This window comes from Neovison vison, chromosome X (genome assembly GCF_020171115.1).
Source record: "Neovison vison isolate M4711 chromosome X, ASM_NN_V1, whole genome shotgun sequence".
Taxonomy (NCBI): domain Eukaryota; kingdom Metazoa; phylum Chordata; class Mammalia; order Carnivora; family Mustelidae; genus Neogale; species Neogale vison.
This window is the reverse complement of record NC_058105.1, coordinates 13,617,688-13,634,089: the sequence shown is the minus strand read 5'-3', so window position 1 is coordinate 13,634,089 and position 16,402 is coordinate 13,617,688. Positions and strand designations below refer to the sequence as shown.

General features: G+C 44.1%; 1 protein-coding gene across 2 annotated transcripts in view; it reads right to left on the bottom strand.

Annotated features, from left to right (window-relative positions):
* Positions 1-339: 339 nt before the first annotated feature.
* Positions 340-16,402, bottom strand: part of FGF13 (fibroblast growth factor 13) — a 191,896-nt gene continuing 175,833 nt past the window's right edge. For both annotated transcript variants that reach the window (XM_044235208.1, XM_044235209.1), the window contains exons 4-5: positions 3,032-3,230; positions 340-1,757 (exon numbers count right to left, since the gene is read on the bottom strand). In XM_044235208.1, coding sequence (XP_044091143.1) covers positions 1,621-1,757; positions 3,032-3,230 — 336 coding nt within the window. In that variant the 3' untranslated portion in view covers positions 340-1,620. The remainder of the gene's footprint in view (positions 1,758-3,031; positions 3,231-16,402) is intronic.

The following is a 16,402-nucleotide window of genomic DNA, read 5'->3' as shown; positions in this document are numbered from 1 at the left end:
CGCTCAGGGTCCGCAAGTATTTAATCCTGTGCCTTCCCTCCTCTGAGAGAAATGAGCGCTGGAGAGGGGGACGGACGGTGTGAATGGCAGAAAGGATACGAGAACATGGGTGTCATCTGTACAATTCCATCACTGAATGGGAATGAGAATTCTCTATTCCAGTCTGAGGTCCAAGTCCAAGATCTAGCACAACAGACACACTCTCAAGAGCGTTCATGTGACTATGAATCCCTAGACTGTAGACTGAAGGCAGTGACCTTACATACACAATTCAGTGTTTAGGTCCAGTTCCTATGACAGTTAATGGCATGGGACAAACAATAAATACACGTTGAAGGATTTTTCTTTGAATGAATATAAAGAGTTTATTTAGTGCGTATTTGGGTATACAACAACAAATATTAAACAACTTTTTTTTAACTTTTTTTTGTGCACAGGACAGAAAACTGCCTGTACATGCTATGTTCACTTTTGGAACACAGATTTTAACAATTATTAATGCACGAAATCTTACGTGTCATGCAACTCTATGCCAAGATTCCAACTTTCTTCCATGCAACAGATATGAAGATCTAAATGGAAACCTAGCTAAGTCTTAAACACTTTTCCAGAAGCAAGTATAAGTATATGTTGTTTAGGCGTAACCAGTCTTAACATTTCCTTGTACACGATATTCACATGCCAAATACAACGACGGGAGGACTCGTACGTATACAGATAAGACATTTCTTATTTTAACAACACAAAAGACGACGTCACAGCTCCACAGTTTCTGTCTTTATACAAGAAGCCACAACAATAGTTGAACATGATAACACAAATGGAATTAAGAGAAATCTACACTTGAGGATAATCTTTTTTCTTTTAAGTAATCTTTACTGACTGGGGTTGACAATACACCTCAATTTCTATGCACGGAATACAGCACAAGAACTTGACCAGAATACGCTATAATTCTTAAAAAAAAAAAAAAAGGTAGAATCACAAGAACACTGTTACCTTGAGCCTGAGATGCCAATTCTGATTCAACCCTGAATTTGGTTGATTTGGATTAAGTGACTCAGAGTCAATAGAACCATTGAATTTCAGAAATCATAAAGTTGCACTATTACCAAAGTAAAGAATCAAGCGTAGATAGAAAACATTAAGCCAAGAAAACAACACAGGTCACATAATTTTGTTTGCCCCTACAAAACATTTAAGCAGTTAGTTTTGTTTTGTTTTGTTTTGATTTTTTTCTTTGTTTTTGTTTTTGAAGAGCAATTGTGGTCTTTTAAATTTTCTTGGTTGGAGAGCAAATTTTGATCAGCATTAGTGCTGTGAAATGTTTTTGGCTTGTCATCCCCAAAGCACAGGTGAGATCATGGGAAAATTGGGCAGTCCTTCTCCAGGATTTAGTTCACTGACAAAGCTTGGCATTCTTTTGCACAAGCTCAATAGAAGTTATGGGGCGTTAGTATGGATGGTAAGAAGGTGTCACGGCAGAGAGACTAGTGAACTCTGCCTGTCTATTTGGTGAACGTCATTGATGACTGTGAACTTTGGGGGGAAGGACTGCTAGAATTCAACAGCACCTGGAGGTAAGGTTCTGTTACAGAGCCCTTGTTTTGCCCTCACTGGCTACGTTGATTCGTTGTGGCTCATGGACTTGCCTCCGTTCAGCACGCCGGAGACACTTCTACTCTTGGTTGGGGTCCCGCTTCCAGACCGGGAGAACTCCGTGAGATCGTGCAGTGACGGCTCCTTGTACATGGCCACTGGAAAGCAGAGAAACACGGGGTCAGAGGCCTTCGAGTGTACACCCTGCGTGGGCCCTCATGTTGTCTTCTGGCCACTCGGCTTCCCTGCTCTAGGCTGAACACGGAGAATGCTGCTTCTGAGGATTCTACTGAGAAGCAACGGGCTCGGCTTGAGCAAAATCTAGTCTTTGGTGCAGTAGCGTGCAAAGAATTCTAATGCCTCATTCCCATCACTTATGGTTCTATACATGAGGGCATTAATGAAAAATGCATTTTAGTAAAGCTCTTGGAAGTTTAAATATAATCTACGGCATGCTGTGCAAGCCAAATATTCAAATGTAAAACATTTGGAAACACTAGTTTTTATCGTGCTCGAAAGGCTACTCTCCAAGAGCATAAATATTTAGTGCAAGTCGTAATGCAATACGTGGTCCGTGGTCATGTTGCGCTGGGAGTGACTCCACGAGCTGACACAGCACCCACAGCGAGCTAGACACTGTGCTCAGTGCTTCAGGTGCATTACCTCATTTAATCCCCCAAGAATCCTATGACTTGGGTGCTCTATCCATATTTTACAGGCAGGTCAGTAATCCAGCCACACTCACCCAGTGAGGACAGAGGGGAGTTGGGATTCCAATCCAGGTAGTCTGGCCACAGAACACAGGCCTCTGAGCTGTGCCACGTGGATTCGATTGGACCGTCTGTTGCTACTCTCGCCTCGGTTCTGGACTCCAAGCCAATGACCTCTTGGAGGTCTCGCTCTGCTTTGGCCACATCCTCAAGCCCATCTCTACCACGTCTCAGCTACTTGTAACACCCTTATCTTCTGCACACTGCTCTCTCTTCCCCTTGCCAACTGGCTACTCATCTGCCAATAATGACCACAGGCCAAACTGGGAAACTGTTGGGACAATATCGCTGGGTCCTTCCGGGGGGCCCAAGGAGCTTTGTGGTTAAGTGTTAAGCATGCATACATCTGAGCATCTGTGCTTCTGTCCAGGGACCGTTTTGGCAAGATTTGGGGTTCTTGGCTGTCCTGGGTTAGCATTCAAGCTGCCCCCACGAGAGCAAGGTGTTACTATCTATACATGTACTATGGGAACATTAAAATCGGAAGATTAGATGCTATTGTCAATGCTTCATGTTTTAAGTGTTATAAAACGTTACTAAATTTCCATATAATTGCCTTTAATGGGGAAGAATTACGCTCCACTTAAGCGAAGCATGATGGTAAGGATTGCGTTAAGTAAGGGCACTCGCCCAATCTGCAGTTCCTAGCACATCAAGTTTACCTTTGAGTGGTTTGGGCAGAAAGTGAGCTGCAGGCTTGTTCTTCTTCACATGGTTTCCTTTCATGATCTCCCCTTCTTTGTTCAGACCCAGATACCACCCTCGGCCGGACTGCTGCTGGCGGTATATCATCGAGGAATATGTCACGTAATAATTTTCAAACACCGATTCTTTGAATTTGCACTCAGGTGTAAAATGTTCCTGGCAAGACAAGTAAATAAACCAAAGCTCAATATTTATAGCTCTGAACTTCATGGAGAACCATGAGCTATTGACCTTTAGGAGCTCAGGACAGACTTTGTTCAAGCCCGTATGATCAGCAGCGCTCTATTTTAATGGCATAAACTATTACCACTGGAAACCAAGCCTATATATAACTACATATAATTCACGTGATGCTTTGGAAAAAGCCCTAAGTGCAAGTGCCCCTGATCAATGATTAGCTCTCTTTGTAATAAGAGAATGGAAAACTTACGAGCTTCATAACTGCAATATATTGGACAAATGCAAGAGCTAAGGATCGGAAAGATCAGTATAAAGCTGTCACACGAAACTTTGTTCCCTTCGGAATTAAACATGAGAAAATAAACATTTGGTCCTTCTACTTAATGTTCATAGGTTCTCCAGTTACCATGCGCTATAACTGTCAACTGCCCGAGGCTGAAATCTGTGTTACCCTGTGACGTTAGTGGCTGCCTGCATTTCTAGAGGGATGCTACAAAGAAAGGCGACCTTTTGCTTTTAGGTAAACCAAATCGATTTGTTTTTTAATCACTGGACCTTGACTTAAAAAAGAAAAAAAAAATTCTCCCCTCACCTCTTCCTTGTCTTACAGTAATGTTTACAAGCAAATCGATAGAGAAGCAAGGAATTTACAGTAATTCCACAAGCAGACATGAGAGAGTAGCCCAGGGGACTCTGAATCCTGGAATGGGATTTCTGCCATGTGCTTGGCCATATTTTCTCTGGATCTGCCCATACAAATGAAGGGGTCCTGATCCAACAGACTATTACAGAAAACAAAACAAAACAAAACTAACAAACAAAAAAACCCAAAGCCTTCTTTCAAGTGTTGTGGATTTGTGTGTATGAAATAAACAGCCATTAAAAGTGGCCATTTGTAAGCCAAAGGAAATGAGCAGCAGATTCTCATCTCTAAGGAGCCCATGGAATAGGGGAGGGTCCATCCGCAGTGGGAGACAAGGAGAAGAATGCTAGCTGAACGCCATGTGACAGTGGCACCAAGGAAGCCATTTTAGATATTTGCTAATTTGCTGAGATGCTCATCAGGAAGAACTGCTTATAAAACCCTAGAAAGAAAAACACCTTGTAAAATACCATCTGCTTTCTGGACACCAGCCCTTTCTGAACCATGCCTTTGTGGTCCTACCGTCCTCTGTTTTCACATCAGATGTCAGTCTAAGCGATGCACGCTATCTACACAAGAGAATCTGAAGTTCTCTCACAATCTCAAGTCACTTCAGCAAAGACGGATTGGTTCCTCATATGGGGCAGCCTTTCTCTGAAAGTTAAGCCACATTTTCTTTTCTTTTGGGAATCCACAAAACCTGTTTCACTCCGTAAGCTCACCAAGTCTCCCCATCTGGCCTCTGCGACACTGACTGGAGTCATCTCTGGGGGTTAGTTCAGCCTAGGGGCATACTCGGTAATTCCTTCAAAGAGTCACACAAGTTCGGCGTGCGCAAGAAGAAATGTATTTCCAAGGCAACGATCCCATGTAGGAAGTTCCATTTACGGGCTGCGAAGACTCCCTTTTGTGGGGTTCTCAACAGGGAAATCCAGTGTATGCCTATAAAGAAATGTGACCAGAAGTCTCCACATTTCTTCTAGCGATGAGGATAGTTGGTAGAACGTTGCTGAAATTCTTTGGGAGTAAAATCACCATTTGTGGGGGGCGCCTGGGTGGTTCAGCCAGTTAAAGTGTCTGCCTTCAGCACAGGCCTCAGGATCAATATCAAGCCCCACAAGGGGCCCCACACTCAGTGGGGAGTCTGCTTCTCCCACTCCCCCTGCTTGTACTTTCTCAAATAAATAAATAAAATCGAAAAACAACAACAACAACAAAAAACAGAAATCACCATTTGGGGGCAAAAAAAATCTCATCCTTAGAGGGTGAGTTTTACTTTTATAAAGAGTCAGAAAACATTCAAAAATAAATATGGTGGGGGCGACTAGGTGGCTCAGTCGATAAGCCTCTGCCTTCAGCTTGGGTCATGATTCTGGGGATCTGGGATCGAGCCCCACATCAGGCTCCCTGCTCAGTGGGGAGCCTTCTTCCTCCCTCTCCTGCTCCCCCTGCTTGTATTCCTTCTCACTGTGTGTCTCTGTCGAATAAATTAAATCTTTAAAAATAAATAAATAAATTGATTAATTAATTAATTAATAATACGGTGAGCAGCATGTGTGATGGAGGTGAGTGATTCTGTGTAGGTGTGTAAATACAGATGGTGGGTGGGAAGACTTGGACACGAGGTGTGCTGCCACCAAGTACAGAATGGGGGACACAAAGGAGGTGTTTCATGAGAATGGAGGAAGCCCAGTTTCACTCTGACTGGGGCACTGCGGAGGGACAGGCTTCACGGAGAGGGTGTTATTTTAGGTGAGCTCTGAAGGGTGGGTAGGAATTCAAAACAGAAAGAGGGGAAGGATACTATTTGAAGGAGCCACAGTCGCTCGAACCCCCACTTCCGTGTCTCCCCTGTCTCAGTCATTATCGCCCACCATCCTACCCTGGTAGCTGCTCCTGCTTCAAACATCCGGGGACCCTGAAATTCACCATCCACAAATCCCTCCAGCCGTGATCGTTACCTTCCATCTCCACTGCGACTGTTCCCGCTGGTGCCCTCGGCGCTCTCCGCTGGCCGCCTGTAATTGACCTCCTCTCCGGCCTCTCCCTTCCTGCTAGCACCTTTCCCTGCTAAAGTGACATCCCCTTTAGGAAATTTTGATGGTTTTGCCTGGTTTTACGGTTAAAAAACTCCTTGATGCGGCACCTAAAATTCTCTATGATTCAGTCACTACCCAGATGTCAGCCTCACCCTCCACCACAGGGTCATGTGCACCTTTGTGCCTTTCCAGAGGCCACTAATTTCCTTTGCTTATTAGAGTGTCAGTCTTCTGCCTGCCTGCTGGCTTTCCTCGTGTCCCTCAGGGCCAAGCTCGGATAGAGGATCTCCCTCGGTGGGAACCGATTCTATGCGGATTTATGCTCCCCTAAGCCCTAACAGACACCTCTCGCTCACCCCGGGGCTCAGGCCTTGCAGGAGCGGCTCCAGATGGCAGGAAACTTGTCTTGTTTTCTGAACCCCCCCTTCTCCTCTCTCAAAGGACCGGTCATGCTGCCTAGCGTGTGGTGGACCACTCCGCTCTTGTTTACAGGGTTTGGATTTCAGAGATCCAGATTTAAGCCTGAGAAACTCCAGGATTCAGAAGTACCAACCAGTAAAAAGTCTGCAGGGAACTTCCTTAATACCATATGGAGTCGGCTGTCTGCAGAAGGAGGCTGTCAGTGCATGGACAGAGCCTGTATGAGCGATCGTGTATCTGTTAAGAATAACAGACACTACGCAGATACTGGCACCTACAACATTAGGAGGAAAAACTTGGCGATTGTTACAACTATTGAAAAATGGCAAGGAAGGGACTCAATGAACTGAATGCTCTGTCACATCCTGGCAATTTCTTAGTCATCACCACTAAATTTGGACTCAGAAACTCAGTAGAGAGGAAAACGAGGCCAAAAAAAGAATGTTGAAGCAACCAGAGGAGTGTTCTGTTCTCTGTGTGTGACACTGTCATTTTATCCTGTGTTGGAATGAGTAGGCAGAAGAGGCTTCATTTTTATCCAGTGTGGAAGAATGTGAACATCCCACCCAACACAGGAAAGACTAGCGAAGGGAAGAGGGGTACGGGTGCATCTCTGTGCCTCAGCAGTGAGTCACAAAAAATAACAGGTACTGACTGGGTTGACCCTCTTGGGGAAGCCCTATCCGGAGGATGCCCGGCAGATGTGTGGTGAGGAATCAGCCTCCTCTGACAGGAGCGCTCCTGAGAAAGGTACCATCGTGGCCTTGACACGCGGCAGACGTGAAACAGAGGCTGGATCTCACATGCAGTAGATAAAAATCTGCTATCATGAGAAATGAACGAGAGCTTTCAAAAGATGCCAAGCGTTCCCTGTGTGGCTTCTAAGAAGTTCCCTGCATGAGAACCAAAGCAAAGGGGCTTTATATCTTAGAACTTTTTATGCATTGATTTCTCCTAAAAGTTGTTTCTCGCACATATCGGTATTTTTTTTTCCCAGAGGAATAACATCTTTTTAGTTCATGAAATAATCAATCTGTCTTTAAATCTCCTCTGTATCATCATCTCTGTTCTCCTTGAAGTTCAAGGTTAGTTCTTTTCTCAGTGGATATTGAACCCTTTTATCTAAGGAATCCATACTGGTTAGTTACCATGATTGTATCTTGGGTAAGGAAGAAGGATCTATGTTGAAACAGATCCAGGAGCAAAATCTAACACTTCTTTTTACCAGTGTACTCACTTTATTAAGGGCAAAATTGTTTTTTGGAGGTTGAAATATCGTTGATGAGAAGAAAACATCTGAAACCCTCCCCATCACATTCACAGAACGTACTGGAGATTACTTAGAGTCACAAATGGTCACGGTTCGCCACCACTAACGGGGGCTTATGACCTCTAGGCAGAGGCAATGGCAAAGGGATTCACGCCATACCCACGCGGTGACGTGGGCTATATGCAAATAACGCCCAGATCCAACGGCGGGCTGCAAGGCAGCTTTGCCCCAGGAACAAATGGCTTTGGACTTGTGTAAACTGCCCTTTTCTCTTAGGGTCAGAAGGAGCAACTGCACCCTGGGCTGCCCCTGATACTGAGAGCTGAGGACAGAGAGGGTGCCGCAGGCTCAGCAGCAGCGTGGGCTGGGACAGGGTCTGGCCGAGGGGGGCCAGGCAGGAGACGTGACCCTCAGCGGGTGCTGAGGCTCTGAGGATCGCCATGTATCCTGTTTGTACTTCCTTTTAATGCATTTCTCTGGAGAGGAATATTTTTTAAGCGGGCCGCATGAGTTCCCTCGGATCTAATGAGAGTAACAGTCTGCTGAGGTCATCCATACCTCAGATGGCAACACGAAGCCCTTGGACTTGAACACAGCTGGTGACAGCAGCGTCGCACATCCTGGGTAGCCCTTCACATATGGACGGGCTAAGTGCACGCGTCCTGCTCTAGAGGAGAATTTCCCAATACATTCTGTCTTATTCACACATAACGCTTTGTAAATCAGGCGCCAGAGAACACGGAAACCAACACAGTTTATAGATACATGAGTGGGCTCTTAAAGACACTTAAAAAAATGAATGTAGTAAAACAACTTCTTCCTTTCAGCGGGTTTTATAAACATATTGTAACTACTCATCTCTCCTTTAATCCTCTTGCTTGGTCCTGTCTTCCGGCCACATTTTCAGTAGCCTGACAATCCAATTAATTTAACAATTACCGCCAAGAGCCAGGGTCACTCTTTGAATTCTGAGCCATGTTCGGACGACAATTAATTTCCTAGATTTAAAGTTAGCAGTTACTTTGGCACGTCTGACTCATGCCCGTCAATTATCCCCCGGACTAATGAAAATAATATGCAAATTAAAATTAGATTTTTGACTCCGTTAAAAGATTTACAAAAATAGATTCTTAAAATACAAGTCGGACCCATGAAGGTGATGCTGTAACTACCTATATTCTCTCTATAGGTCTCCCCTCGACCAGTGATTTCAAAATCCAGGATTAATTATTATATTCAGGACTTTGATGTTCTCTCCCACGGTACATTTGACGTGAATGAACTTCATTATTATTAAGATCAAAGAACGGGAAGGGAGAGTTTGGGGGAGAGCGAATCGATTCTCACCTGGTACACTGTAGCTGAGCAAAATTATTAATTCATGATAAACAGACAGTGGTTTGTTCATTCAAACAACCTCTGGACTGTGAGATCCTTGAGGGCAGCTCCTAGCATAAGGCCTGGCTTACGGTCCATGATCAATACACATAGAATGAGATAAATAAATGAAAGATGGGAAGAACATAGGAAGGGAGATTGGAAGCTCCCGAGTATGAATCCCGAAAAGGGCAAAGTGTGGTGCGCTCAGCGTAAAGGACTGGTGTAGAGTAGATGCTGACAAGTCAGAGCCTGCCTGCGAGGCCAGGGAGGAAGGGGGCCGACAGACACTTTCAACTTGAAAAACTGGAGAGGGAGGAGAGGAAGAGAGGGGGAGGGAGGGAAGGAGGGAAAGGGAAGACAAGAGGGAATAATGAAGACATAACAGTGCTTAAGCAGCAAGAGTAAGAGATTTCCTGCTAATAACCAAGATAGGGGCCTTGAACTTCTACTCTTGCCCTCTGGGTCTGCAAATAGCCAAACATTTCAAGTAAGTTCTATCAGCTTGAGTTCTGTTCAAATGGGTTGGTGGGGAGCGACTACCAGTGCTGCTGACCTGCCTGGATTGTTGTACGAGGATCCAGCGAGATGAGGTGTGTGAAAACAGCTCTCTAAACATGAAATGTGGGATGATTTCTCAAAATACATGGCCAGAAAACCAGGGCTAAATAAATACATTCTCGTTTCTTTCCAAGGTTTTTTTTTTTTTTCTCTCCCGAATCCATTTATAAAGGCTCTGCTTTTATGTGTTTTATTAACATGGGAGAAAATAAATTCTGCCCCCAAATTAGGACTGCCCATGAATTACACTTTGTGTTTAGTGCTTTCCTCCGAGCCTGCTTCCCAGAAAACTGTTTAGCCTCCTTTCATTTTTCATCTCTGTCTGCGGCAGTCTGCAAAGGCTGCGGTGCTTCCAGCCACAGCGCAGAAGAAATGAAATGCTTCCAAATGGGCCTCGCGAAATACCATGCAACCAAATGACTTCCAAGTACGCATGCCACTTAGCAACCCTTTGTAAAGAAATGCAAATTATAATTAAGAAAATGGATATGGGATGATTTTTCCTTATATGACTACAGTGGAATGCCAGCACAATATTGTTTTTTCTCAATTCTTTGCAAAACAAAATGACAAATATATATATATATATATATATATGGCCTTGTCAATCAATGGCCTGTTTAAAACAGAATCAGGACACAGATCTCACCATATTTTAGGCCTGGAGTTCATTTAGTCCAATACAATTGGCCTCTTCTGGATTTTCATACATTTCTGTATGAAAGCAGTCTCACACCAGGGACCACTACCCAGACTGCCAAATTTTACAAAGTGATTTGTTTTATTTATTTTTTGAAGATTGTATTTATTTATTTGAGAAAAATAGAGAGATTGAGAAAATGAGTGGGAGGAGGGCTAGAGGGAGAAGCAGACTCCCCACGGAGCAGGGAGCCCCTCGTGGGGACTTGCTCCCAGGACCCCAGGATCATGACCTGAGCCAAAGGCAGATGCTTCACTGACTGAGCTACCTGGGCACTTGTGATTTGTTTTATTTTTATAAACACTGAAATAAGCTAGGAAAAAGCAGGAGACAAAACAAAAACAATGCATCCCTTACAGAGCCCAAGAGGGGCTGTTGTTTTTGTCACGATACTAAAAAATTACATGATCCAAAGGCCTCATTCAGTTCCAAACATGGTCAGCAAATGGGTTTTGCAATGGAAGTCACTTGCTGCGATTTGTAAGTAAGATGATGGATGGGCCACATGTCTCCAAGGCTGCGTAACTGGTTCAAGACAGTGTTAGAGTGACCCACCCCCTTGCAGAAAAATACAGATTGTTTAGGCCATGTGATTAGGGAGCGGAAGACACCCTTCATTTTCTGTAAGACAAACTGTAGAGAGACTGTGTGACCAGCATATTAATTTTCAAATCTTACTAGATTTAATCTTCCTGTTTCACAAAAGTCTGTGGTAAAGTAACCTTTTTTTTCCCAAGGGAAGAACACTTCTCTTAGCTGAATAACTCCCTAACAGTCTTTTCTTGTCTATGATGTGCATTAACTCTGGATGTGGGTTTTTCCTATAGAATGGCTGACCTATGTGTTTTGAGAGGGGAATCAGATATCAGATATGCTTTCTAAAAATAAACTTCCAGGTCTTCTGGCTGCTTTCTAGAATTAATTTGTGCCCACTGGGCAAATATTCTCTGTTACTATGGCACTTTCTCATTTGCGGCCATGCTCTTCCGAGTAATAACTTCAGAACAGGATCTAAATCCATCTCCAAGAGGAATATCTGGGAGGTATCTGTAGTCAGCAGGAGCGGAAGCTTAGTAGGTTGTATCTTTTTAAAGGGCTGTTGCAAGCTCCTGTCTAAAAATTCAAAGGCTGGGGATGCTGGAAACTTTCCCCAGAGATCCGGTGACTTGTCATGCAAAGGAGAAAGGCTCTTCCCTCGTAGATCAAATAAAAAACCGTGGTAAGGGAAGAGGCCTATTGAAGATGAAATCACACCAAGATGGGTGCACAAGACATTCTAGCACTTTCAGCAATTTGGAGGCTCGTCATTTGGATTTGTGTTCAATGTGATCGGGTCTGTCTGTGTAGAAGAGGGTCCTGTGCAACACCCAGGAGTCTGCTTCTTCAAAGACTTTCAGAGAAGGCTTCTTATTTTTTCTCTTGCACAGGTCGGAAAGTGATGCTGGACAACACTCACTGCTCAAATGCAAGTCACTAACGCGTGCTTGCCACCGCACACCAGAAAACCTGGAACTGCGGGGCAAGGTGCAGAGGCCTAATCTATGAACCGAGGATGAGAAAGGTGTCACGGAGGGGTAGTGGCCCGCCACATCACCCGGCACCTGCAAATTACTTCTGGGGATAGGAAGTTACAAGGAGAGTCATCTTTCTATGAAGACAGTACCTTTCCCTCGTTTGCCCCTTGAAAGAAGCTAACAAGATTTACCCAAAGTCTGAAGGTGGTAAAGTTGGCTCATTCAGCCAAGACACAGATGGAAGAATTCATTTTGGACCCCTACTCTCCAAGAACCTACTGTGGGCTGAGGACCACAGTAATGATCTGTGTGTGTCTAATTCATCTTGACCGTGGCTCTCTGTGGTAACTCCATACCTCTGGCCTGAGAGAGGAGTCTCCCATGTCACAAGCAATAAAACCACAGGTCGCAAGTGTACCCTTTCAAACAAATCATTGTTGCACAGACAGACGAGAGCTACGAGGTCCGTTCTCCTTTTAATGGTAGGTGGAGTATCTGCGGAAGGTCTAGGCCTTCCTCCTTTTCATGGGCCCTGTCTCTGGGATCCCTGAAGAGCTCTGTTCAATCCTGCCTCTCCCGCTTCCCAGATTCCCAGCTTTGGGCCATCTACCTGCGCTCTGCACCTGCACCCATGAGAGGTGCCCGGCATCCCGGGCCGCACAGCGGGGATCGAGAGGGGCGTGGAAGGTGGCGAGCAGAGGTGCACGTGCTCATGGCTATGGGGGCCCTTCCCTCGCATTCACGTGCAGTCTGTGTGATAGAGAAGAGATGCGGCATCCTCACCACCCCAACTTGAAACTGGCATGAAAACTAGCGGTTGGGGGGGCGCTTGGTTGGCTCAGTCGGTTGGGTGTCCGACTCTGGATTTCGGCTCAGGTCATGATCTCAGGGTCCTCAGGTCGAGCCCTGTGCTGGGCCCTGTGCTTGCAGTGGAGTCAGCTTGAGATTCCTTCTCTCTCCTTCTGCCCCTCCCCCTGCTTGCACACTCTCTCTCTAAAATAAGGAAAATTTTAAAAAGAAAAAAGAAAACTAGCAGTTGTCAGTGAAAACAAATGAGTGGAGAAGCACCTTTCCACTTCTGGGAGGGGCTCACATTACACACTAAGTGAACGCATGAGAATTCCTTTCCGAAGTGGTTCCTTTTCAAGGCTAACAATACATGAGCTTTGAATTTGGGGCTTAAAATATCCTAAGATTCTAAAATTTGCATTACTCTAATGTGTATCAGTGGAACCCACATGATATTTAAGAGAATGATCCGGTATTAATGGGCCAAATGACATTTGCATGTCTCATTTTAATTACTATGCCACGGAAAGTACAACATTATTATCTCGCTTCTTTTGTTCTAAACTATTGTTTTGCTGCTTCTACTTTCATAGTGTAGGTTACTAATAACAACAATAATGAAAAATCTAACAGTACCTTACATTTAAGCAGTGTCTACTTTTTAAAGTTTTTGACAACTGCTTCAACAGTTATGGCATTCAAGTGACAGATAAGGGACAGTTGAATAATGATGATGATAACAAAAGTAATGATAATAATAGATTTTGGTCGACGTTTTTCTTCTCTCTCAAGAACTCTTTTTACGGTTGAGGAAATGGAACCAGAGATGCTAACACACTGGAACCTGGTTTTCCCATGTTCTTCTGGAGAGCTGCAGAGCAGGGAAGCAGTTCCTTCTAGAGGAAACTGGAATGTGTTTCCGGTAGCTGGTGTTGACATGGGAGATGTCCTTATCTTCAGGCAACCTGAGCTCTCAGGACACTTCCGGGGCTGCAAAAAGCCTTAGGAACGGCAGCCCTAACTGGTCCCAGGAAGGAAGAGCCTTAGCACCGAGCTCAGGCTAAGCCTGTCAGCCTGTCTCAGCCCACTGCCTTCTCCAGCTCGCCAGATAGCTTTCCACTAATGCGTCGATTTAAACTCTCCCAGATCATGCCACGGAAAGTTCATATTGCTGTAAAATGTTCATGACTGAATTTCAGCACATTTGGTTTATTTTGTTTGTTTTGTTTTCTTTCCAGTGACCTCTCTACCCTAGGAGGTTGTCAGGGATGACCCCAGAGCACGTTTGCTGAAACTAGGCTTTTGCCTCTTCAGGTGCAGATGTGGGTGATGAGACTGATCTCATAAGGTGTGTGCACGTGTGCGCATGCGTGCGTGCACGCCTGTATGTGTTGGAGAGACAGAGAGACAGAGAGAGAGAAAGCAGACGTGTTGGGAAGAGAGAGACACAGAGAGATAAAGCTGGGACGGGGGACAAACAGAGAAAGACAATAAAAAGTGAAAGTCAGTGTGATGATTTGTTTCTCCTAATTCTATAATCCTGTGACCTTCGAGAAATGTCTTCCATCCCTGCACTCCCCACCAAGGTTTAATAGGGAAGGTGGGAAATTGAATTATCTTTCCTCTTTGGGAAAAAAAAAAGCTGTTTCCTGTCCAAACTCCCAGTTGTGCTCAGAGCTCAGGGTAAAATCTGAAAGGCCACCCAGGGCCAGGTCTGTTCTCCTGTGAAGTGAGCATCCGTACAGAGGAGCCAGACAGAAGAGTAAACCTATTGCTTCCTGGGGATTTTCCTATGTGTAATACACATACCTCTGAAAAAGACAATGACGACAAAGAGATCCAGGTCTCTTGAAAAACTGAGGATTACTATAGAGAAGTCCGGTGCAAGTTCATTAAAATAAGACACTTTGAATGAATGCCGCCATCATAAAGCAGATTATATTTTCATGAAGAGCAATGTAACACTCAGCTGTGTATCTATGTGGCAGTCAACACGACAACGGTTCCCGACTTGGGACCAAAGTGCCGTCGCCAGAGATGCCATGCGCTCTCACCATCACGTGAGAAGGCACCACAGTGAAGCCTGGATTCTAAAAATGTGCTTTTCAGGAGTGTTGACACCACGTACCCAGCCGTGATTCAAAAATAAGCTTTGGGTAGCTTAGCTTAAATTCAATTTGGCTTGTTCTGTCCCGAGATACTGTAACATTTTTATATTAAATTTTTAAAAAGGGTTTTGATGACATTAAATTATGAAAAGAGGCAAATTATGGTTCCTTATCAAAATACGTAATTTAAATTTTCAAACGTTTGTTCCCTAAGTGTTACCGTAGTTGAAAACACAATGCAGGAATATAATCTAAACTATGAGAATCTATAAAAATGATTAATACTTCATAAGCTTTGCACAACCATGACCTACTCGGAATAATTTTTGGCTTTCATTTTCTGCAGTGTAGACTGTTAAAGCATTTGCATGAGAATGCAAAATGCATAAATTATCCCTGCAGGAAACACTTAAAACTTAAGGTAATTATATAGCATAGAAGTGGTTTCAAAGAACTCAAACAAAATAACAAATAATTCTACAGTCACCCTTTAAGATGATTATTATTCTGTGCTTCCCGTGATCTCGATCATGAAAATCCCTCTCTTTACAATTACATTCCCATTATCAATTCTTACTTTGTTCTTTTACCAGCACGCTCTTACAGCTGGCCCTGAAAATTTGCATCCTGTAAAAGCTGAACTAGACAGCTAGTAGAGATGAATTCTCCGGTTATATTCATGCTGTGAACAGAACCATAACACTCCCTTAATATATCTTATCATTGCACTTTTATACTAAACACGCATCCAAATCAAGTCCTATTTTTTACATTCCTCCTGTTCAAAATCTTTTAATGGCTCCCTGCTGCCTACAGGATAAACTCCAAACTCCCTGGTCTGGTGTTCAAGGTCTTCCACAATCTCGCACGTGTTCCCCTACAACTCTAGCAGTAACGTTCCTCCACTTAAGCCAGACTGGAGAAATGAGGCCAGGACCAAAAGTAGCAGGAATCTGTCTTATGAATGGGCAAGTGTCTCCTCCAACCCAATGGCTGTGCTTTGGAGTCTGGGATGGTCACCGCAGTGAGAGAGAACCGCTTGGTCACAGGGGTATGATATGTATGTATCATGTATGTATATGTATGATATGTAACCACCCCCCCCAATTTTCTTCCTTATGTTCTGCACTATTATGATTGTTTTCATTCAAAAAAAAAAAAAAAAAGGAGCTGAACTTCTCGAGCCTCCAATCTGCCTCATGTCATGGTTCCATGTACCACACATACAATTCTTTTGGGGGCCACTTGCTAATAATCAGCCCCCCCTTTTTTTCTCACAGCACACAGAGGAAAAAGAGCCAAACATCGGTGTTGTCAGAAACCTCCAGCGTTAGCGCTGGCTGGAATGCAAAAGCACTTTATAACTGATTATTTCTGAAGAGTTTCCCCAGCATCAAGAAAGGGGGTAATGAGATTATATCTGAACAGAAGAAGGCTCAATTAGTTCTCTCGTGCTAATTTTTACCAGGTGGCTGGGGATGAAAAATCAATAATGGGCAAATAAGTGGTCCAAATTACTTAAAAGGTAATTGAGGGGGCTAAAACCACAAACATTCATGATGTGTTTGTACGTAGTCTTATGGCTTGTAATGGCTCCATACAAAGGTGCTGCTCAGTGCACGTGACTGGTGTGTGAGAAACCGTATCACCAAGGCATCATGCCTCTAGGACTCACATCAGCAGTGGGACGGTGTCTCCTTTTTTTTTTTTTTTAAGATTTTTTTTTA